Source organism: Lithobates pipiens, unplaced genomic scaffold (genome assembly GCF_037356315.1).
Source record: "Lithobates pipiens isolate NorthernLeopardFrog02 unplaced genomic scaffold, aLitPip1_a1.2 Scaffold_169, whole genome shotgun sequence".
Classification (NCBI taxonomy): domain Eukaryota; kingdom Metazoa; phylum Chordata; class Amphibia; order Anura; family Ranidae; genus Lithobates; species Lithobates pipiens.
Window position 1 is genome coordinate 1,052,064 of NW_027507754.1, and position 24,791 is coordinate 1,076,854.

Genomic DNA, 24,791 nt, shown 5'->3' on the forward strand with positions numbered 1-24,791 from the left:
GATTACTGACCGGAGGTTCTGTAGTCCAGCAGGTAAGAACTAGAGCAAGCTTAAAGTGGCTTTAAAGCCTGGATATGTTTTACCCTAATGGTATTTCCTGCATGAAGGTAAAAACTGTTCCAGTGTTTTGCATCTCCCCCTTTTGGTTAAAAAAATAAAATCCCAATAAGGTGTATATTGCGCGATCAGTAACTTTTATAGCAGGACTGCGATATTGCATCCGATACTTTTGACACTTTGTGCGAACCAGTGACACTAATAGTGATGAGTGCTAAAAAATATGCATTGGCTGGATGGGGTTAAACCTCTAGGACGATCAAAGGGGTTAACTGTGTGCCTATCCAGTGTTTTTATGTACAGTTAGGTGCTTTCTAAGGAAGGGGATGGATTTTATTGCCTGACACAAAATCCATCACTTCCCCATCAGAACAAAGCTCTGCCTTGTTACATAAGAGCTCCAATCATCCAGTGCCTGGCACGCACGGATTGGCAGCAGCACGTGTGCCCCCTGTATATATGCAATTCTGCACAGTAGCAGTATATCTGCTATGGGGCGGTCCTTAAGTGATTTAACACCGCTTGGGATTTCTGTGTATTTTCTTTATTTTTTTTCTGCTGGAAGGGGTGTAGCAGTACCTCAAAACAATTTTAATGGTAGAGAGGAAGCTAATCTCATTAAAAATAATTCTCTCCACAGGGTTTTAGCCTTATAAGAGCTGTTGCACAATGTCTTAACAAAGGGTGCCATGGGGGCCTTTTTTTTAGCTGTAACTAATGGCGAATGCAACCCACATGGCTGCTGTGGTGTAGGTAGAGATGTGGCCTCTGCTCTATTTAGAAATGGGTGCCATGTTTGGGTGCTGCAACACGGCTTGCCTTCTCCAGTGTTGGCAGACAGGAGAAGCCCAGTCTTTGTGTCCATGAAACAGACATCACTGGGAATGAATAGGAACAAAGTCAATCCTAGTTGGCTTTTGTGAATTGGGGGAGAGAGAATACAGTTGTAACTGTCAGCTGTCAGCCACAAAGTATAGTGTTGTAGCTGCCATGATGTTGTGGGCTTGTGTTTTTGACCGTGATGCTTTCTAGCATGAGCATTCACCGCACAAGGCAACCATTACAACTGCACTTTCTTCTCCAATCCTAAATAGCGGGCTGGCAGGTGGTTGGAAGGGTCTGTGCTTCAGTCATTTGCGTTTTTGTGATAATTGCAGGGGAGATGCAGGCCTACACAGTTAGATGAGAGATTCAAAATGAAGAAGCGGGATGGCTTCAGTGCTGGCTGTAATTCACCTACAGAAACAGTCATGAATTGGGTTTCAGCATGGAATGGAGCTACAACCAATGCGGACAGAACTAAAAATGTAGATTTTAATAAAAACCACTGCACACATTTGAACCAATACCAAATGCTGTGGAATGCGCCGTCCGATTTTTTTTTTTTTTTTTTTTTTTTTTTTTTTCCTTCCCCACCTCCGGAAAATTCCACAGAAGTTTGAAAATTGTGCCAATACATTGTCTTTCTACTGCCAATCAAAGGAAAGTCCTGCTTCTGACTTCAGCCATGGGACTGTTTTGATGTGCTAAAGGACAATATCGAATGTCTCTGGCCGTCGGAAGAGAACATTGCACGAGGAGAACTCTTGACCTATGGGAAGATCTCCCTCCTAGCATGGCCAAATATTCATTTTTCTATGGAAAATGTGGTGACTCTATACATTTGCCAGGTATACATTTAGGATTGTGGGCATAGCCATTCCAACTCTGAAAACGGTGAGATTTCCTCTTGTGCCCTGTACACGCGATCAGATTTTCTGACAACAAATGTTGGATGTGAGCTTGTTGGCTGAAAGTCCGGCCGTGTGTATGCTCCATCAAACATTTGTTGTCGGACTTTCCACCAACAAATGTTGGCTAGAAGGTTCTCAAATTTTCCACCAACAAAACTTTGTTGTCAGAATTTCCGAACGTATGTGCACAAGTCCGACGCACAAGTTCCACGCATGCTCGAAATCAAGCAGAAGGCGCCGCAATGGTTATTGAATTTCCTTTTTTCAGTTTCGTCGTACGTCACCATGTTCCCATGTTCATAATTGTTGGCCAACATTTGTGTGACTGTGTGTATGCAAGACAAGTTGGAGCCAACAACCTTCAAACAAAATTCCACGGTTTTGTTGTCGGCAATTCAGATCGTGTGTACGGGGCATTACTGTCAGCATTGGGAGTCGTATTCTCGGTTTCTTTACAGCAGAAGTAGCTAGCAATCTGCAATATGTGTATGTGTGTATGTATATGTATGTGTGTGTGTGTATATATATATATATATATATATATATATATATATATATATATATATATATATATATATATATATATATATTATTTATATTATATTATATTATTAATATTATTTATATTATATTATATTATTATTATTATTTATATTATATTATATTATATTATATTATATTATATTATATTATATTATATTATATTATATTATATTATATTATATTATATTATATTATATTATATTATTATTATTTTTTATTTTTTTTAAATAACTTTTTAATGCTGAACTCCAGACAAATAGACGAAATGCAAAAAAAATAAAATGGAACCTACCAAAGCATTTGTATTTGTCTGACCAGTCTTGACATTTACAAAGCTATAATGGCACAGACAATTTTCTATGGCGCAGCTCAGTAAGATCTTGTTGCCTGCTGGCTAAATGCTCCATTCCGTTTATGGTTGGCAGTATTTTGCATGCAGCGTGGATGTGTGATGCGTGTTTCATTTTATCACACTGTTTACTTTTTTTTTTACTTTATTTTGAAGAGGCACAGCATTCATGTGCCTGCACAGCAGTGTTCTGTACTAAAATGCCATGCTTTCCTGTTTTCAGCGATAAAATGCTACCTAGCTGCATTTTACAGTTACTGCACTGTATCTTACATTTGCATTTCAGTTTGTAAACCAGAACAATTGTATTCTGCGTGCCTTTATTGGTGACCTTTGCCAATCCATTGCAGAAAAACACAGGACACCATAAGGTCTAACAATTGCAGGTCTTGTCCCTCCCCCAGCCTATGACTGGGTTGTGAAAGGAGAAGCAGCAGAATGGTGAGATGATCACTCTGTTCCCTCCTCCTATTGGCACAACTGATTGACATGAAGCAGCAGCACAGAGAGCCAATGTGATCTGCTGGACATGGACTACAAAAGGCTGGTACCAAATTCATTCAAATTTGAGTGCAAACATGGTTTACAGCAGTAAAAGAACAAAAAAAAATAAACCTTTTTAAAACCTGTTTATGGTTTCAGAAATGCATTAATTTCATGTCGGGTGTTTTTATTTTTTATATATTATTATTTATTTTATCTCTGCCTGGAGATCAACTTAAAGTGGGGTTTTTTTTTTAAACGTATTTTCTGAACAGCAGTAGAAAACGTTACACTGGCAGGCGGCAATGCGCAATACATAATTTTATAGCTTGTGGTCTTTCCTTCACGCCCATTCTAAGTGGCCTGAACTGTTCACGCAGATAATGTATGGAATCCATGTAATGTAACCAGTAGTTGGCATGAACAGCTGTGCTCTAATGTCTTGGTATATCTGTTATGTGCTTTGTGCATCCATCTGTCAGCATTTATTTTTCTTTTTTTCAACCTGTGATCATTGTATTATCCTAAAAAAAATAAAAGCAAATTGCAAACCTCAGTCTGTCTTTGATTATTTTATAATTAGACTTTCCCTTTTTTTTTTCTTTCCTTTTTATTAATGCATTGCTGTTTAGTTATGCATGCTGCCTTTTTTCATTCTTGCCCTTATTTGCATGTCTTTTTCAGACATCATGTCGTCGTTAGCTAAATACGGTGTGAAATTACCTTATCCAGAGCAATCCAAAAGCAGTCTGAATGCACCAAAGGCTCAGGATGGCAATAAGTCACAAAAGGAAGACGTGTCAACTCCAGTGCCGAAGCCAAGAACTTTTAAAGTGAATGGTCAGCCGCAGGATCGCTCAAACTCGATGCTTAAGAGAGATGACTCTTTAAATGGTACGGGCAAACCTCGGGGAATTTTAAAACGCAGGTCAAGTTCAAGCTCTACAGATTCTGAAAGTATAAGGATAGCTCAGAGCGTTGAGCCCAGCAAAATAGTTTTGGCCGGTTCCCCCATACTTGAAGCTGGGCAGAATAACTTCTTTGATGAACAAGACTCAACCTCTGATAACACTGCAGACAAACTCAAACAAGTAAGATTCTCTGAAAAAATTCAGCAGAGGCTACCTTCTCCAATCCCAGAACCATACAGTCTCAGAGAAGTCGGTGAATATGGAATTTTGGATCCAGGTTTATCGGTCAATGGTTTAGATAATGGACTCGAGGACCACAGTGATTCAGAAGACTCCACACTAGACCGAGATTCTTCTGCTACTGAAATGTTAATGAAGATTCTTGAGCAAAATGCTATGCTAGAAAAGCAAGCTTCCGTTATCGAGCAACCACCTTCTTTGGAGATTGAAAGGAATCAGGTGGCACCAAAGGAAGACTTGAGTAAAAATGATACGTTAAGGCTTGAAGCCAGTACTGACATAAGCATAGATCCCCCATCAAATAATTTTTCTGGTAAGGGGTTCAGAGAATGTTTTGCATCACAGACCATTCGATCCTTGTGCATGCATACGTTCTCCAGAGTCATTTTAGAGATGGCCCATCAATGGTACATCTAAACTCGAAAAATCAAACCCGCATACATGCTGCTGTTGGTAAATAATTGACATCACCAAGTATCTTTGAATTTCTTGTTTACAAAACAGAAAATATAATTTTTAATTGTAGAAAGCTATGCTACATGTGTGGGGTTGTTTTTTTTTTTTTTTTTGTCCCCCCCAATGTTGAGTTTTTGTTTTAGAAAAATTTATTTTCAAAAAGGGGTTTTTGTTTTTAGTTTTACTTTGAATTCTGCTCGCACAACATTTTCACTTCCATGTAACATAGCCCTACAAAAGAAATGAAGAAAAAAAAAATATATATCCATCCATCTCTCAATCATGAACTTAAGTCCTGTGTAAATTAACGTTGGTATAATTCTTTTAAGAATCACGCAGGAAGTAAATCTGTTTTCTGATGAAAAATTTAATAATTTTTAATTTATCACTTGTGATTCATCATAATCAATACTTTTAATGTTGCGGTTTTGTTTTTCTCCTCCAAATCCAATGCGTGTGTGTGTGTGTGTGTGTGTCTATACTTGTATGAGCTTCAAGTTTATCAAATGATTTATTTAGTTTAACTATTTTGACCTAAGAAATAAATCCTCCCAGAATAAGTTATCAGTTTTGAGTGGACTCTGGCAGGCCCAGATTGTTCAACTTCTCAGTACCCAAAAGAGAAATCCAACAAGCCCCCTTTTCCGCAAAGGTCTTCTTCTTCTTTTTTTTTTTTTTTTTTTTTTTTTTTTTGTAGTTGACACAATTTTCTCAGATCTGTGTCAAAAATCACAGGCTGGTTATGGCTACTTATGCAGCTCTGTGAACTAGATTTGGTATGCTATGTAGAGGGGAGACTTAACACCAGAACCTAAAAAAGTTATGCTGAGCCAGTCCTTGATCAAGTCCTCACAAAACTGGTAAATCTCCTTCTCCTTCCTTCCTCTTTCTCCGTCCTTCCTTCCTCTTTCTCCGTCCTTCCTTCCTCTTTCTCCGTCCTTCCTTCCTCTTTCTCCGTCCTTCCTTCCTCTTTCTCCGTCCTTCCTTCCTCTTTCTCCGTCCTTCCTTCCTCTTTCTCCGTCCTTCCTTCCTCTTTCTCCGTCCTCTGTAACATTTTAAATGGTACAAAAAAATCCAGGGTTTGTTCCCTCTCCCTAATCTGGCTAGTAAATAATTGTCTTTTATTTTGTAGACAAGGAGCCGCTCTATGCAGTTGTGAATAAGACTTCAGCAGCCTCCTCTCCAAGTCAAGCACAAGGTAAGGTGATGTCGTTAAGTCTATTTGTGGATGTAGGGTACCACTAATTTGGCATGCGTGAATGGATATAATTAATTTAACAAAATACTGAATCATGTGATGAGTTAGTAATTGCTTTAATTATGCATGCAAATTGACAATCCAAATGATGTTGATGCCTTCATAAGACAGTGGAGAGTGTAAAAACGACTTAAAAGATATTGCCAAATTTTACCTGCTAGCTTTCAAACTTTCAGACAGGTCCTCCTTGTTCTTAATGGTGCAGAAATAAGTTGCTGTGTTTTTTTAATTTGTGAGTGTCCAAAATGCTCTGAATATCCTTTTTGGGAGGCAGAATGATCTTCAGAAGATCCGACTTTAAAATGCACCTATGCCCAGACTATGAGCCTTCAATTTACACATTCTCAACTAGAAATAAAAAAAAAAAAAACATCCCTTGACTTGAAAGTCTTTATTTTAGGGCTGGTTCAGACCCTGTGCGGTGTGATTTTGAGCCCGTTTTATTTTAAACGGGCTGAATCGCACTGTACAGCACCAAAAGCTGTGCATGCACTATTTTTAACCACGTCAATACCAGGCATTTCCTGCTCAGGCCAATTTTTCAGCTTTCAGCACTGTTGCACTTTGACAATTGCACAGTAATGCAATGCTGTGCCCAAACAACTTGTATAATTTTTTTTCTTTTTTTTTTTTTTTTTTTTTTTAAGAGCGATAAAGCTTTCTTTTAGTGACCTTTAATCACCATTGTGTTTTTTTTTTTTTTTTTTGTTTGTTTTTTTTGTCTTGCTAAACAAATAATAAAAAAAAAAGCTAAACATTTTGAGAAAGTTGTTTGTATAAAATTTTGTAAAAAGGCAACTTATCTCCTTCACTGACGGGGCGGCACAGACCCCCTCTAATCAGGAAAGCCACTTATCGGCTGGACTTTCCTTGCATACACTGTCAGCATGAGTAGAGGAATGCCGATAATCGCCACTTCCTGTTTACACTGTGATCAGCTGTGATTGGACACAGCTAATCACATAGTAAAGAGCCTACATCATAGGCTCTTTACCGTGATCGGAGATGGAGTGTGTCTGAGCGGCACCGCACCACAAATTTCCACGTGCATGAGCCACCGCCGGCCATCATTTTGCTATAGGCTGAGTGACATGTGGTTAAATGCACTGCAACCTCATCGGTACTTTTGTGCCATGCGATCCAGTGCAGGCAAATACACTGCATAACATTGACACATGCTGCAGTGCATTTTGAACGTGGTTTGGGAAATGCACACGGAACGGCGGTTTTAAATGTCACTGGTCCCAAAAATGTGTCAAGTGTCCGATTTTTGTCAGCCGCAATATCGCAGTCCCGATTAAAAATTGCTGATCGCCGCCAGTACTAGAAAAAAAAAAAAAAAAAAATGCCATAAATCTATCCCCTATTTTGTAAATGCTATAACTTTTGCGCAAACCAATCGATATGCACTTAATGCGATTTTATTTTATTTTTTAATATTTTTGTTTTATTTATTTTTAACCAAAAATATGTAGAATTCATATCGACCTAAACTGAGGAAAATTTTTTATTTTACTTATTTTTTAAATTTGGGATATTTATTGTAGTAAATAGAAGATGTGTGGTGAGGTTTTTTTGTTTTTGTTTTATGTCGCTCTTCTTTTGCTTTATAGCGCAAAAAATTAAACTGCAGAGGTGTTCAAATACCACCAAAAGAAAGCTCTATTTGTGGGGGAAAAATACATAAATTTTTTTTTGGGTACAGCGCCGCACGACCGCTCAAGTGTCGTATTGCAAAAATGGCCTGGTCATTGAGCAGCCAAATCTTCCGGGGGTTAAAGTGGTTAAAGGGAAGACCCTCTGGTTAGTTGTCGGATTCTAGTAACATTATCTCGCCCTACTTTCTTTCCCAGCAGTGACTTGACAGCCTTTTAGCCTTACAATGTAATAAAGTGAGTGTACTGTTTAACATGGAAGGCTAACAAGTTCTTGCTTGAAAGAGACCTATATATATGTAATGGTTATAAACTGTAGTTTCATTTCACCTCAAACTATATATAATTTTTTCCGCATTAAAATTTAATAGACCTCTAAGAGCCCTTGCTTGGATTGGGTAGATAAGATTTTCTCCTAAATCCGCTTTATTTGTGAAACTTGAGCAATTTATTATTGAGAATTTATTTAGTGTTTTTGCTTATATATTTTTTTTCTTTAACTCCGAACTAAAAAAAATTATTGTGTAAACAAGAAGAAAAATACTTTGTAGCAAATACATTTTATCCTATAGCAGTTGAGCTGCAGGCTCATTTCCACGCATTTGTATATTCATATCTGCTCTGGTAAAGAAAAGCTTGTTTACATAGCTCAAGCTTAAATTTACAAAATGACAACTCCTTCCACCTTCTACCTTCACTGCTCATAGGGGAGTTTTAATAAGAGTCTATAAAGGCAAACATCTGCTGTTGTGCTCTTTAGAAAACTTCTGTTCTGTGAATGCTATGTAATGGGTGCACCCTATATTAAATGTTTGACAAAATGTTTTGTTATGCGATACAAAAATAAAATTAAAATAAAGTCAAACTTTACATTTTAAATCTCACCCAAAACCAAGTATTTTTTTTTTTTGTCCCCCCCACATTTGATTCAAGAAAGTTGGGGCCCCATTTTACCCAAAACCATTAACCACTTATCCATTAACGGACCGCCCACCGTCATTTTACGTCACTACTTTGAAGAGGAATACTGTTATGGCAGCAGCTACAGGGCCTTGCGAAAGTATTCGGGCCCCTTGAACTTTTCAACCTTTTGGCACATTTCAGGCTTCAAACATAAAGATATAAAAAATTTTTTTTGTGAAGAATCACCAACAAGTGGGACACAATTGTGAAGTGGAACGAAATCTATTGGATTTTTGAAACTTTTTTTCTAATAAAAAAATGAAAAGTGGGGCGTGCAAAATTATTCGGCCCCCTTGCGTTAATACTTTGTAGAGCCACCTTTTGCTGCGATTACAGCTGCAAGTCGCTTGGGGTATGTCTCTATCAGTTTTGCACATCAAGAGACTGAAATTCTTGCCCATTCTTCCTTGCAAAACAGCTCGGGCTCAGTGAGGTTGGATGGAGAACGTTTGTGAACAGCAGTTTTCAGCTCTTTCCACAGATTCTCGATTGGATTCAGGTCTGGACTTTGACTTGGCCATTCTAACACCTGGATATGTTTATTTGTGAACCATTCCTTTGTAGATTTTGCTGTATGTTTGGGATCATTGTCTTGTTGGAAGATAAATCTCCGTCCCAGTTTCAGGTCTTTTGCAGACTCCAACAGGTTTTCATCCAGAATGGTCCTGTATTTGGCTGCATCCATCTTCCCCTCAATTTTAACCATCTTCCCTGTCCCCGTTGAAGAAAAGCAGGCCCAAACCATGATGCTGCCACCACCATGTTTGACAGTGGGGATGGTGTGTTGAGGGTGATGAGCTGTGTTGCTTTTACGCCAAACATATCGTTTTGCATTGTGGGCAAAAAGTTTGATTTTGGTTTCATCTGACCAGAGCACCTTCTTCCACATGTTTGGTGTGTCTCCCAGGTGGCTTGTGGCAAACTTTAGACGAGACTTTTTATGGATATCTTTGAGAAATGGCTTTCTTCTTGCCACTCTTCCATAAAGGCCAGATTTGTGCAGTGTACGACTGATTGTTGTCCTATGGACAGACTCTCCCACCTCAGCTGTAGTTCTCTGCAGTTCATCCAGAGTGATCATGGGCCTCTTGGCTGCATCTCTGATCAGTCTTCTTGTTGTCTGAGCTGAAAGTTTAGAGGGACGGCCAGGTCTTGGTAGATTTGCAGTGGTCTGATACTCCTTTTCATTTCAAAATGATCGTTTGCACAGTGCTCCTTGGGATGTTTAAAGCTTGGGAAATCTTTTTGTATCCAAATCTGGCTTTAAACTTCTCCAACAGTATTATGGACCTGTCTGGTGTGTTCCTTGGTCTTCATGATGCTCTCTGTGCTTTCAACCCTGAGACTATCACAGAGCAGGTGTATTTATACAGAGACTTGATTACACACAGGTGGATTCTATTTATCACCATCAGTCATTTAGGACAACATTGGATCATTCAGAGATCCTCGCTGAACTTCTGGAGTGAGTTTGCTGCACTGAAAGTAAAGGGGCCAAATTTTGCACGCACCACTTTTCAGTTTTTTATTTGCTAAAAAAGTTTCAAAGATCCAATAGATTTCGTTCCACTTCACAATTGTGTCCCACTTGTTGGTGATTCTTCACAAAAAATTTTAATTTTATATCTTTGTTTGAAGCCTGAAATGTGGCAAAAGGTTGAAAAGTTCAAGGGGGCCGAATACTTTAGCACGGCACTGTAGCTGCCATAACCCCGGTATCCTCTTCTTCAGCGGGCAGTCCGCTCCACGATAAAAGTGGTCTCTACGGTGGATTCGCTGCAGGATCACTTTTGTCGGTGGCAGGAGAGGGCCCCACCGCTCTCTGGTGCCCTCCGCCGCTTACTGGAGCCAACGGCAGAGGCGATTGTGTCCTGTCCCTGGCTTCGCATGGAGATGAATGAGGGGCAGGGAAGAAGTAATGTCAAAACTTCACTTCCACCCATAGCTCATAAATGGACTTATATTTACTTAATTTTTTTTTATTGCATTTTAGTGTAAATATGTGATCTGAGGTCTTTTTGATCCCAGGTCTCCATATTTAAGAGGTCCTGTCATGCTTTTTTTTCCTGTTACAAGTAGGAATAAAAGTGACATACACTTTTTTTTTGTTGTTGTTAAAAAACACAATTGTAATAAAATAAAATGTAAAATAAATAATTGTAAGTCTAAACATGCAACCTGTAGAACATTTTTAAGGGTGAAAGTTTGTCGCCATTCCACGAGCGGGCGCAATTTTGAAGAGTGACCTGTTGGGCATCAATTTACTCAGCGTAATGTTATCTTTCACAATCTAAAAAAAAAAAATTTGGCTAACTTTACTTTTTTTTTTTTTTTTTAACGCTGTGTATTTTTGTAAATACATTTTCTTCCCACAAATAGAGCTTTCTTTTGCTGGTATTTGATCACCACTGGGCTTTTTATTTTTTGCTAAACAAACTAAAAAAGACTGATGGGCTCTGGCAGGCAGCACGGGCACCTTTTTTGGCAGCTGTGGTGGCACCCCCGCGGGAGTGCGCAGACATGTTATCCTACTGGACGTCATCGCATAGTAGTCCATTATGTGTCACTTACCTGACACAGGAGCCAGCGAAGTCACCGCTGTCCCCTGTAGTCTGGCGCATCCATCTTCTCGGTGGGTCTCGCTGCTCCGCCGATGTCATTCGGCGAAGCCGCGATGACGTCACTCCCGCGCATGCGCACGGGAGCCGCCATGCGTGGCATATTGCTGTTGACGGGTGCCGCTCCTCAGTGCGCATGCGCCGTAGACAGCATTGCGTGCCTTTCAGCTAATATCTCCTAAACCATGTAGGTTTAGGAGATATTTCTTGGACCTACAGGTAAGCCTTAATCTAGGCTTACCTGTAGGGCAAAGTGTGTTGTAAGGGTTTACAACCACTTTAAAGGACACTTGGCTGTCAAGGGATCCAAGTCTGTTGGTTAGTGTGGGAAGCTGGCTTTGAAGCCGCAAGGAGTTGCAGCCAGCTCTATTTGAATGATCCCGCAGCCTCCTGGGACCTGTGATGTGTCCCAGAAGGTTGCAGGGGAGGACTTCTAGAGGAATTGCTTAGGCAATTACAGGGACAGTAGGAGCAGGTATTTAAAAGAATTAGGATCCCGCAACCTACAAATATTCTAGAAGTAATCAGATGCAATAGTTATCAACCCAAAATGTAGACCACCGCCTATAGATCTGCATTCGTAATGTTCCATTTTTAAGTGGATTGTTTTCTTTTCATCATCCATCTACTGTCTTCTTCAGTTAATAAGTCTATGTAAAAGCTGCTATAAGTTTCAAACATGTGACAAGGAAAATACTTGATAAAACCTAGGTCAGGGCAACAGTCAATCGGCTAGCATTTCGGGAAGCAGTATCCACAATGGAAGCCCCTGTATCTTTGACAGCTTTCCTTTTAAAGATTGAAACAGTTGGAATGCCTATGCGTCAACTGCCCTATCTGCCAAAGGGTTTGTATTTCTGTTCAGCCACTTGTGTGATTTAGGCACACCCTAGCAGAGAGCACAGTCAGGTTGCTGATTGCCCCCCTCCTTTTTTTTTTTTTTTTTTTTTTTTTTTTTTCTGGCATTATCCCGTAGAGTTGGTTCATCAGCCTGTCCCTATCTTGTTACTGGACTGTGACGGAGAGACAGCACACTGATTTCTTCACTCTGCACTCTCCTCTGCAAGCATATTCTAACTGTTTGGACACCATGAGCTAATGTGAAGGCAGAACATCAATGTCTGTGTGATTCTCAATGTTTAATTGGTATAGATACCCAGGGGTGTAACTAGGATACAGCAGCAAGGGTAGCTGCTCTCGGCACAGAGAAGGAATAAGATGCAGTTTTACTTGAGGGACTCAAATACTTCAAAATGCCTCTGAGGTGTTATAAATTGTTAAAAATTGAATCCACCTACAATTGCTGTATTTTACCCAAAATTGCATTTCTGGGAAATCTTTCATGTTAAGATGATTGGCATGCCAAAAATGGGTTAAAAAATTAGCCGTGGGATGGAAGGGGATTAGGGTAAACTCTGTGCCCAAGATGTATAAATCTCTAGTTGCACCTCTGTAATGGAATGCTCAGTATGCTTATTTTAGCTGTGTTGCAACTGTAGCATCTGGAAATACAGTTAATCTTGGTTTTCCCACAGACTTTGATATGGACGATGCCCTCATGGAGCCAAGGTTTCATGGCCAAAGAGGGAAGACTCAAAATATTTACTTAAATGAGAAGCCGCTGGAGTTTGGAAAAAGCTTTAGTGGAGGAGGCAAAGTAACCTTTGAGTCCAGCTATCCTAGTAAGAAGCACAAAGAAAGCTACAGCCTTTCCAGTGAAGAAGATCTGACTCCAGAAAGGGACAGAACTTCTAAAAGCTCACCCAGTAACGTGGTAAATAAGCCAGTGGCTATTGCCCAAGACGGCGATGATCCTGTTGAATCTGTTGCACTCTGGAGACAACCTTTTAAGTTGGAAAACCAAGAACCAAGACGGCCTTCTCCTGAATTGACCAAAGAGCAGAAAACCGACATTAAAGCTAAAGACTCATTTGGTAAAACCTACTCAGAAAATCTACCCACTTCTAAAACTGCCTCTGGAGAAAATGGCAAGGAGACAGAATATAAGTCTATAGTTCTCCAAAATAGGTATGATGCTGAACGTAAACCACTTGGATTAACCGCTAATTTAGTCCAAAATATGTCACAACCTTCTAAAACTAGCGGTGAGCTAGATTCTTTGCTGCATAAAAATGAAGGCAGAAAAGACTTGGCCAGATCGTTACATTTTAATGTGATGTCTTTGAAAGATAGAATGAATGAAATGCCAAGGGAACAGATGTCCAACCCTTCCCAGTTTCAGAGCTTAAAGCATTTCTGGAATGTAGAGGAGAAAAATCTGCCCGGAGAAACAACCGTTACATCACCAGATAAAATCCTTATGCATGTCTCAAGCAGAAATAAGCCCACTAGATCTGATATTAGACGAAGAAGCTCAGAGATACCAGCAGATAAAGTCCTACTCCCGAACGCACCGGACAACCTTTCAGAAGAGGAGCAGACTTCTCAGAAAGTAGCTTCGTGGTTAGCACAAACGCCGACTGTTTATGTGGATGGTCAGATGGATCAAAATGAAGATCAGTTATCTTCTGGGAAGGACAATGTAGAGCATGCCCAAAAGTCAGCAATACCTAAAAGGTCTGATTTTACAAATGCTCTTAAACGCAGAGAAGAGTCTTTGGAAGCCCCTAAGATAACTGAAAAATCGAAGACAAATGAAATTCAAATTATGTCACAGGGGGAGCCTGACTTGGGGTACCACAAGCAAACCACCATAACATTTTCTCCTATTTCACAAAATTACATAGAAAGGAGCGCTCCTACTACAGATCTTAAAATGACAGACAGAGGTTTTTATGGCCGGGTTGTACAGATGAGTAACAAACTGTCCCCTGCAAAAGAAACGCTCAGTGTGGAACCAAAGCATGAACCTTATGATGAAATTATGGATAAAACACTGGCTCCAGAAAAGTCACCCAGGGAATCTAGAATTGGTTTTGAGACGCTCAATGGTATTTCAGATGAAGAATTAAGCCTGCCCAAAGAGGAAAGTGAGACAGAGGAAATAATAGAGAAGTCGGCAGCACCCAGGAGTAGAGAGCAACAGGATTTTATCTTTGCTCTGAAAAAACTAGAAATTGAAGCCTCTAAACAACCTCCTCTTCCAGATTTTGAAGTGAAAGATCAAGGTGAGATACCTAAAGAAGAAATAACACAAAATGCAGTTACTCCTGTGAAATCCTCATTTAAAATGGGCTTTGAACAGTTTAGCCCACCCAATGCTACCAATGAGCTTGAGACATATACAGATCAGGCAGAGGAAATAATAGAGAAGTCGGCAGTACCCAAGAGTCGAGATCAGCAGGATTTCATCTTTGCTTTGAAAAAACTAGAAATTGAAGCCTCTAAACAACCTCCTCTTCCAGATTTTGAAGTGAAAGATCAAGGTGAGATACCTAAAGAAGAAATGACACAAAATACAGTTACTCCTGTAAAGTCTTCATTTAAAATGGGCTTTGAACAGTTTAGCCCACCCAGTGCTACTAATGAGCTTGAGACATCTACAGATCAGGCAGAGGAAATAATAGAGAAGTCAGCAGTACCCAAGAGTCGAGATCAACAGGATTTCATCTTTGCTCTGAAAAAACTAGAAATTGAAGCCTCTAAACCTCCCCTTCCAGATTTTGAAGTGGCATATCAAGATGGGTTACCTAAAGAAGAAATAAAACAAAACACAGTTACTCCTGTGAAATCATCCTTTAAAATTGACTTTGATCGTTCCAGCTCTGCCAATGACAATGTGTTTGAGAAACCTACAGATCGCTCTGTAAAATTCCAACCTCAGCGTAGCTATGCATCTATTAAAGAATCTGGTACAGAAGTTCCCAGTTACATGGAAGAAACTATAGAGAAGAGCACAGTACCAAGTAAAAAAGATAATGAAGATCTCAGTATTGCCTTGAGAAAGCTGGAGCTTGAGGCCATTGAACACCAGTCTGATGAGGAATATGTTGCTGGCATCAATCAAGGGATTCCTGAAGACCCTGACGATCTCTTGGTGGATGACACCGTTAAAGTTTCCCAGTTTCCAAACCGAGAAGTAGTAATTTCCAAAAAGGTGTACTCGAGCATCGAATCGATGCCATCAATTGAAAACTTCAGTGAGAGTGGGAAGGCTAAGGAAGTTGATTCTTCATGGAATACACCCAAAGGCGTTCTTGATCCTAAATCGCATGACTATTCTTACTATGAAGAGCTGGCATATTACCCCCACTCTCCTGAACCCTCTGGCTCATACACGGGAAATGGAAATCTGCCATGTGAGGATATTTTATTTTTTATTTCATTGATTTGTTTCACATAATTTATGCAGAACAGTAACAGATTATGGTTGTTTATGAGATGGGCCAAAATTCATTCATTCATATATTAGAAGTTTCAAGTTATCGCCTTGACGAGTAACCACTTATTTATCAGGACTGTCTTCTCTTTTTTTTTTTTTTTATTGTGATTTAATGCATTGGTTACCCACCTGCTGAGATGAATAGTTGCAAAACAGACTAGTTAATTACAATAGTCAGTTAAGGAATTGCTAAAGACAGTTTAGATGAAGTTGCAAAAGACTAAAGAAATCTGAGGGGGTGTGTGCTAGGATGTGTGGGTTTTTTTTTTTTTTTATGCCAAAAACACATACTAGTTTAATTTCCTTGTAATTCAACATTTGTTTAACTTTAGTTCCACATGTTAAAGTTGAACTCAAGGGAGATATAAAAGCCCAATATTCTAGGCTAACGCTACCCATCTAAACATATTTAGGGTGTAAAAGTTCAGAGTTTCTCCACCTCAAATTGTTTCCCTTTTTTTTATTTATTTATTTTTTTATTTTTTTTCCTTTTACAGAAGCCTAGGGTTGTTCTTCCTCACCAGTGCCTGTAAAATAATTTGAAATTGGCGCGGCATACAGTAGGGACGGAAGGTATTCAGACCCCCTTAAATTTTTCACTATTGCAGCCGTTTGCTAAAATCTTTTTTTTTTTTTTTTCTCATTGTACACACAGCACCCCATATTGACAGAAAAACACAGAATTGTTGACATTTTTGCAGATTTATTAAAGAAAAACTGAAATATCACACGATCCTAAGTATTCAGACCCTTTGCTCAGTATTTAGTAGAAGCACCCTTTTGATCTAATACAGCTATCGGTCTTTTTGGGAAAGATGCAACAAGTTTTTCACACCTGGATTTGGGGATCCTCTGCCATTCCTCCTTGTAGATCCTCTTCAGTTCTGTCAGGATGGATGGTAAACGTTGGTGGACTGCCATTTTTAGGTCTCTACAGACATGCTCAATTGGGTTTGTTAGGGCTCTGGCTGGGCCATTCAAGAACAGTCACTGAGTTGTTGTGAAACCACTCTTTCGTTATTTTAGCTGTGTGCTTTGGGTCATTGTCTGTCTTGTTGGAAGGTAAACCTTCGGCCTAGTCTGAGGTCCTGAGCACTCTGGAGAAAGTTTTCGTCCAGGATATCCCTGTACTTGGCCGCATTCATGTTTACCTCGATTGCAACCAGTCGTCCTGTCCCTGCAGCTGAAAAACACCCCCACAGCATGATGCTGCCACCACCATGCTTCACTCTTGGGACTGTATTGGACAGGTGATGAGCAGTGTCTGGTTTTCTCCACACATACTGCTTAGAATTAAGGCCAAAAAGTTCCACCTTGATCTCATCAGACCAGAGAATCTTATTTCTCACAATCTTGGAGTCCTTCAGGTGTTTAGCAAGCGCCATGCAGTCTTTCATGTGTCTTGCACTGAGGAGAGGCTTCAGTTGAGCCACTCGGCCATAAAGCTCCAACTGGTGGAGGGCTGCAGTGATGGTTGACTTTCTACGACTTTCTCCCATCTCCCGATTGCATCTCTGGAACTCGGCCACAGTGATCGTTAGGTTCTTCTTTACCTCTCTCACCAAGGCTCTTCTTCCCCAATAGTTCATTTTGGCGGGACGGCCAGCTCAAGGAAGGGTTCTGGTCATCCCAAATGTCTTCCATTTAAGGATTATGGAGGCCACTGTGCTCTTAGGAACCTTAAGTGCAGCAGACATTTTTTTTTTTTTTGTAACCTTGGCCAGATCTGTGCCTTGCCACAATTCTGTCTATAAGCTCTTCAGGCAGTTCCTTTTGACCTCATGATTCTCATTTGCTCTGACATGCACTGTGAGCTGTAAGGTCTTATATAGACAGGTGTGTGGCTTTCCTAATCAAGTCCAATCAGTATAATCAAAACACAGCTGGACTCGAAGGTGTAGAACCATCTCAAGGATGATCAGAAGAGATGGACTGCACCTGAGTTAAATATGAGAGTTGCAGCAAAAAGTCTGAATACTTAGGACCATGTGATATTTCAGGTTTTCTTTTTTAATCTGCAAAAATGATTGAATAAACTGATGATTGAATGATGTTTTTTTTTTTTTTTTTTTTTTAAGGGGGTCTGAATACTTTCCATCCCCACTGCAGGTGGCTGATTGATCACAGGTGCAATACTTTAAAGGAGACGTATAGCCAAAGCTCATTTGGCAGTACTTCTCCTATGGCTCACAGGAGTGCAGTTTGTGTTGCACTCCTGTGACCTATTTTCAGCCGCAAACATGAAATGCTTCAAAATTGCCCACTCATGGAATGGCGACAAACTTAAACACTTAAAATCGCCATAGACAACGCTTTAAACATTTTTACAGTTTACCAGTTTAGAGTTAGAGGAAGTTTAGCGCTAGAATTAATGCTCTTGCTAGAAGATTTGCAGCGATGCCTCACGTGTGGTGCGAACGCCGTTTTACATATGCAGATGCAACCTACATATGCATTCACTTCTGCGTGCAAGCAGGAGGGGACAGGGCGCTTGAATTTTTTTTTTTACTGTCCCAGTTTTTTTTTTGTTTTTTTAATCCATTTTATTTTTATTACAAGTATGATCATCCCTTGTAGTAGGAATATGGCATACAGGTCCTCTTTATGGAGACATCTGGGGTCGATAAGACCACAGATATCTCCTCTACCCTGGAAAGCATGAGATCCAAAAAAAAAAGAAAGAAAAAAGATCTCTGCTTTACAGGGAAAAGAAATGGCAGTGCGTACATCAGCCAGAGCTAAATGTAATGTTCTGATGCTACTTCCGGCCTCCCAGGATCATAGAGATAGCCAGGGACCATGCGTTCCACGGTCAGCTCTATGGTAACTAGGGATGAGCTTAGAGTTTGAGTCGAACTTGTGTTCGACTGGAATATTGCCTGTTCACCTGTTTGGTGAGCAATTTGGGGTGTTCATGGCAAATTCGAACACCCTGTACAAGTCTATGGGAGAAATCTAAAGTGCTAATTTTAAAGGCTAATATGCAAGTTACTGTCCTAAAAACTGACGTTTTTTCGGGAGCAGTGATTTTAATAATGATTAAAGTGAAACAATAAAAGTGTAATATTCCTTTAAATGTCGTACCTGGGGGGTGTCTATAGTATGCCTGTAAAGGGGCGCATGTTTCTGGTGCTTAGAACTGTCCCTGCACAAAGTGTCATTTCTGCAGAAAAAAGGTCATTTAAAATTACTCGCGGCTATAATGAATTGTCGGCTCCCGTAATACAGAGAACACTCATTGAAAGTCATTGATAAAAAAAAAAAAAAAAAACCCGTGGGGTTCCCCCAAATTCAATTACCAGGCCCTTACCCCGCGTCAAATTAAAAAAAAAAATTGACGTGGGGGTCCTCCTAAAAATCCATACCAGACCCTTTATCCGAGCACACAACCTGGCAGGCCGCAGGAAAAGGGGGGGAACGAGAGAGCGCCCCCCCCCTTAACTGTACCAGGCCACATGCCCTCAACATTGGGAGGATGCTTTGGGGTCCCCATGTTGATGGGGACAAGGGCCTCATCCCCACAACCCTGGCCGGTGGTTGTAGGTCTGTGGGGGGCTTATCAGAATCTGGAAGCCCCCTTTAACAAGGGGACCCCCAGATCCCGCCCCCCCTTTTTGAAATGGTAAGGGGGTACAAAGTACCATTTCACAAAGAAAGTGTAAAAAAGTTAAATAAGACAAACACACACTTTTGAAAAATTCCTTTATTAAAAAAAAAAGGTTCCAACGGTGGTAATCCACTCTTGCTATCCAGCGACAGATGATCATCTCTCCGGGGTCCAGCGATATCTGATCCAGCAACGGGTGATCTCTCCCTCCAGTCCAGCGAACTGCAGTCCATCCATGCATCCTCTGTCTCCACTGTCGGAGACACTGCGGGGATCCCGGTGGCCTGACGTTTCTTATGAGGGCGGGGCCACCCGTCTCCTGACCCCGCCCCCCTCTGACGCTAGTGGGGGAAGCCGGGCTTCCCCAATGATGTATGGGTGACCCCGCCCCCTCTGATGTAACGAAAACCTGCATTACATGCATTAATACATGTCCCCTGGGGCAGGACCCAGGTCCCCAAACACTTTTTAGGGTTCTAAAGTTCACACAAAGTTTTAGGTCTGTTCGCAGGATCTGGTGTGAACCAAACCGGGGGGGGTGTGCGGCTCATCCTTAAGACCCCTTTCACACTGGGGCGTTTTTCAGTCGTTTTTCAGGCGCTTTAGCGTTAAAAAAAAAAAAAAAAAGCGCCTGTAAAGCACTTGAAAGAAGCCTCATCTGCAGTCCCAATGTGAAAGCCCAAGTGCTTTAAGAGCCCTTTCACAATGTCAGCACCCGAAAAACGCTCGTAAAGCCCTGCTTAAACTAGCAGCGCTTTACCAGCGTTTTTGGAGCGTTATTGGGGAGCTTTAACCCCTGCTAGTGGCCAAACAAAGGGTTAAAAGCGCCCACAAAACGCTGCTGCCAGTAGCGCTTTTCAGACGTTTTACAGGCACTTCCCATTGATTTCAATGGGAAGGGGCGCTTTAGGAGCGTTGTATTCACCGCTCCAAAAGCGCTGCAAAGAAGCTGCTTGTAGGACATTTTTTGACGCCCTGCCAGCGCAGCGCCCCGGTGTGAAAGCACTCGGGCTTTTACATTGGGATTGCAGTTGCAGCTTCTTTTAGGCGCTTTACAGGTGCTTTTTTTTTAAAGCTAAAGCGCCTGAAAAACGCTCCAGTGTGAAAGGGATCTCGGTGTGAAAGCACTCGGGCTTTTACATTGGGATTGCAGTTGCAGCTTCTTTCAAGCGCTTTACAGACGCTTTTTTAACGCTACAGTGCCTGAAAAACGCCCGAAAAACGCCCCAGTGTGAAAGGGGTCTAATGGTAACCCAGGCCACTGACGGATTGGATCACTGGCTCCCCAATCGCATAGGGGATGCACCATTCTGTGGTAGGAGGGGGTTGCACCCCCTCCCGCTGCCTGTAAAAGCAATCCAGCGGCTAATGAGTTGCTAGAATGGCTTTTATAAGAGAGGGAATTGCTGGCTGAAGACAAAGATCTCTTTAGATGATGCCTATAGCGGCATCATCCAGATATCTCCACTTCAAGTCCAGAACATCATGACGTCCTATGGGTGGGAAGGGGTTAATGCCGCTCTGTAGTCAATGATGCATCAATTACATTTATTTTTATGTACCTGAATTCTAAAAAAAGTGTGTGTATGTGTCTTCTTCTTCTTCTTCTTCTTCTTCTTCTTCTTCTTCTTCTTCTTCTTCTTCTTCTTCTTCTTCTTCTTCTTCTTCTTCTTCTTCTTCTTCTTCTTCTTCTTCTTCTTCTTCTTCTTCTTCTTCTTCTTCTTCTTCTTCTTCTTCTTCTTCTTCTTCTTCTTCTTCTTCTTCTTCTTCTTCTTCTTCTTCTTCTTCTTCTTCTTCTTCTTCTTCTTCTTCTTCTTCTTCTTCTTCTTCTTCTTCTTCTTCTTCTTCTTCTTCTTCTTCTTCTTCTTCTTCTTCTTTCTTCTTCTTTCTTCTTCTTTCTTCTTCTTTCTTCTTCTTTCTTCTTCTTTCTTCTTCTTTCTTCTTCTTTCTTCTTCTTTCTTCTTCTTTCTTCTTCTTTCTTCTTCTTTCTTCTTCTTTCTTCTTCTTTCTTCTTCTTTCTTCTTCTTTCTTCTTCTTTCTTCTTCTTTCTTCTTCTTTCTTCTTCTTTCTTCTTCTTTCTTCTTCTTTCTTCTTCTTTCTTCTTCTTTCTTCTTCTTTCTTTCTTCTTCTTCTTCTTCTTCTTCTTCTTCTTCTTTCTTCTTCTTCTTCTTCTTCTTCTTCTTCTTCTTCTTCTTCTTCTTCTTCTTCTTCTTCTTCTTCTTCTTCTTCTTCTTCTTCTTCTTCTTCTTCTTCTTCTTCTTCTTCTTCTTCTTCTTCTTCTTCTTCTTCTTCTTCTTCTTCTTCTTCTTCTTCTTCTTCTTCTTCTTCTTCTTCTTCTTCTTCTTCTTCTTCTTCTTCTTCTTCTTCTTCTTCTTCTTCTTCTTCTTCTTCTTCTTCTTTCTTCTTCTTTCTTCTTCTTCTTCTTCTTCTTTCTTCTTCTTTCTTCTTCTTTCTTCTTCTTTCTTCTTCTTTCTTCTTCTTTCTTCTTCTTCTTCTTCTTCTTTCTTCTTCTTCTTCTTCTTCTTCTTCTTTCTTCTTCTTTCTTCTTCTTCTTCTTCTTTCTTCTTCTTCTTCTTCTTTCTTCTTCTTCTTCTTCTTTCTTCTTCTTCTTCTTCTTTCTTCTTCTTCTTCTTCTTTCTTTCTTCTTCTTCTTCTTTCTTCTTCTTCTTCTTCTTTCTTCTTCTTCTTCTTCTTTCTTCTTCTTCTTCTTCTTCTTCTTCTTCTTCTTCTTCTTCTTCTTCTTCTTCTTCTTCTTCTTCTTCTTCTCTTCTTCTTCTTCTTTCTTCTTCTTCTTCTTCTTTCTTCTTCTTCTTTCTTCTTCTTTCTTCTTCTTCTTCTTCTTCTTTCTTCTTCTTCTTTCTTCTTCTTTCTTCTTCTTTCTTCTTCTTTCTTCTTCTTTCTTCTTCTTTCTTCTTCTTCTTTCTTCTTCTTTCTTCTTCTTTCTTCTTCTTTCTTCTTCTTTCTTCTTCTTTCTTTCTTCTTCTCTTCTTCTTCTTTCTTCTTCTTTCTTCTTCTTTCTTCTTCTTCTTCTTCTTTCTTCTTCTTCTTCTTCTTTCTTCTTCTTTCTTTTCTTCTTTCTTCTTCTTCTTCTTCTTTCTTCTTCTTCTTCTTCTTTCTTCTTCTTTCTTCTTCTTCTTCTTCTTCTTCTTCTTCTTCTTCTTCTTCTTCTTTCTTCTTCTTCTTCTTCCTTCTTCTTCTTCTTCTTCTTCTTCTTCTTCTTCTTCTTCTTCTTCTTCTTCTTCTTCTTCTTCTTCTTCTTCTTCTTCTTCTTCTTCTTCTTCTTCTTCTTCTTCTTCTTCTTCTTCTTCTTTCTTCTTCTTTCTTTCTTCTTCTTCTTTCTTCTTCTTTCTTCTTCTTTCTTCTTCTTCTTTCTTCTTCTTTCTTCTTCTTTCTTCTTCTTTCTTCTTCTTTCTTCTTCTTTCTTCTTCTTTTTTCTTCTTTTTTCTTTTTCTTCTTCTTCTTCTTCTTCTTCTTTTTTCTTCTTCTTCTTTCTTCTTCTTCTTCTTCTTCTTCTTCTTCTTTTTTCTTCTTCTTTTTTCTTCTTCTTCTTTCTTCTTCTTCTTCTTCTTCTTTTTTCTTTTTCTTCTTCTTCTTCTTTTTTCTTTTTCTTCTTCTTCTTCTTCTTCTTCTTCTTCTTTTTTTCTTTTTTTTCTTTATTGCGTGTACAGTTGTACCATTAAAAGGAAAGAATTTTACATCCACTGAGTACAAAAATATTGCTAAAACATTATGCCAAAGCATACTAAGGTCACATTTAAAGCGGGAGTCCGCCTTTTTTTTTTTTTTTTTTTTTTTTTTTTAAAGCCAGCAGCTACAAATACTGCAGCTGCTGACTTTTAAAATAAGAACACTTACCCGCCCAGCGCACCCATGATGTCGGCACCCGAAGCCCATCTCTCGATCGTCTCTCTGGTGCTGCCGCCGCCATCTTTGGTATGGGAATCAGGAAGTGGAGCCTTTCGGCTTCATTTCCCGGTTCCTTACTGCACATGCGCGAGTCGCACTGCGCAATAAGGATGGTCCCGCTGTCTCTGGGATCCGTGTGTTTCCCAACAGGCAGCGGGGGACTTTCGAAAAGGGGCGTAGATTCTGCAGAATCTACGCCCCTTTCCGCAGATAGCTATGCCGGAAGTGAGTGCAGATACCTGCACCCCCCTCCCCCCTGAAAGGTGCCAATTGTGGCGCCGGAGGGGGGGAGGATTCCTATGAGCGGAAGGTCCACTTTAGGGTGGAGCTCCACTTTAAGCCCCTTCACCTTTGTAGCAATAGTGTTTGTGTTTTTAGGCTGTAGCTCACTGTATGTTTATCCATTGGCATCTTGGAATTGTGGGGTAGTCCTAGTTTAGCCATATATAACTGTAACACATTTGGAAAAGTGTAAGTTTACTTTAAAACTGTGACCCAAATTAATGAAGTCTTTGCAATTCAGCATCATATGCATTTCCTCTACATTCACTTTCTATCTAGATTATCCTTGCGACCCAGGTGCACTGCTGGATTGATGGTATGAAGAAAGAGGGGGAAAGATGGCCGCTCACATAGCAGGCAATCCAGAGTGGCATGGTCAGGGGTACAAACAGGACAGGGACAGAAATGAATTGGGAACCCTTTCAAAACTAAAGTTTCAGTATACGTAAACATTAAAATGTAGAAATGTAAAATCATAAACTTTAGCATTACATCACTCTGTCCCTCACAGGATAAAACATTTGATTAAAAAGACTGCATTTTATCTAAAGTGGTTCTAAAGACAGAAGTTTTTTGTATCTTAATGTATTTTATGCAGCAGCCCCGATTAATATTTACCTGAGCCTTATCTCTATCCAGAGATGTTGCACAAGAGATTTGGTTATCCGGGACAGTCCCTCCTCATTGGCTGAGACCGCAGCGAAGCCATTGGCTCCCTCTGCTGTCAGTCAGGGAGCCAAAGAGGGGAGAAAGGGGGCAGGGCTGAGCCGTGACTCAGTGTTTGAATGGTCTTGGGTGCCCCCATAGCAAGCTGCTTGCTGTGGGTGCACTCGGCAGGAGGGAGGAGCCAGGAGCACTGAGGAGGATCTGGGCTGCTCTGTGCAAAGCCATTACACAGAGCAGGTAAGTATAACGTCATTTTTTTATTTTTTTACCATAAAAAAACAAGCCTTTAATATCACTTTAAGTACTTGGTGTTCCTGCCAGTCAACTCTACAGTTTGTGCCTTTCTGTTCTTTTCTGGCCACATTAACTACAGAAGCAAATCTGCGTTGGCCTTGTCAGGTTGCATCCTTGCTCTTTACCTTGGTGCCTACAGAATGCCTTGCCCAGACGTGATGTGCCTGTAACCAGCCTGAGACATAATGTGTAATTTAAAGTGTACCCTAAGCAAAAATTTTAGGGAAGGATTAGAACCTCATCCGCCCACGGATCGCATCGCATACTAGCAGATTATGAGAAACTTGCCTTAGAACAAAGTTGTCTAGTGCCGCAATGTCACCGCTGCGAGGGCTGACATCTTCCCCATCTTGACCTCACTCTGTAAGCCGGACCTTAAGAGCGCATTCACTGGTGATGTCATCGGCTGCATGCACTCTGAATATCTC

General features: G+C 40.3%; 1 protein-coding gene across 1 annotated transcript in view; it reads left to right on the plus strand.

The window, feature by feature from the left end:
* SYTL2 (synaptotagmin like 2) overlaps positions 1-24,791 on the plus strand; it is a 185,401-nt gene that overhangs the window by 102,964 nt on the left and 57,646 nt on the right. Inside the window, exons 7-9 of the mRNA XM_077484927.1 lie at positions 3,850-4,629; positions 5,905-5,970; positions 12,802-15,525. Coding sequence (XP_077341053.1) covers positions 3,850-4,629; positions 5,905-5,970; positions 12,802-15,525 — 3,570 coding nt within the window. The remainder of the gene's footprint in view (positions 1-3,849; positions 4,630-5,904; positions 5,971-12,801; positions 15,526-24,791) is intronic.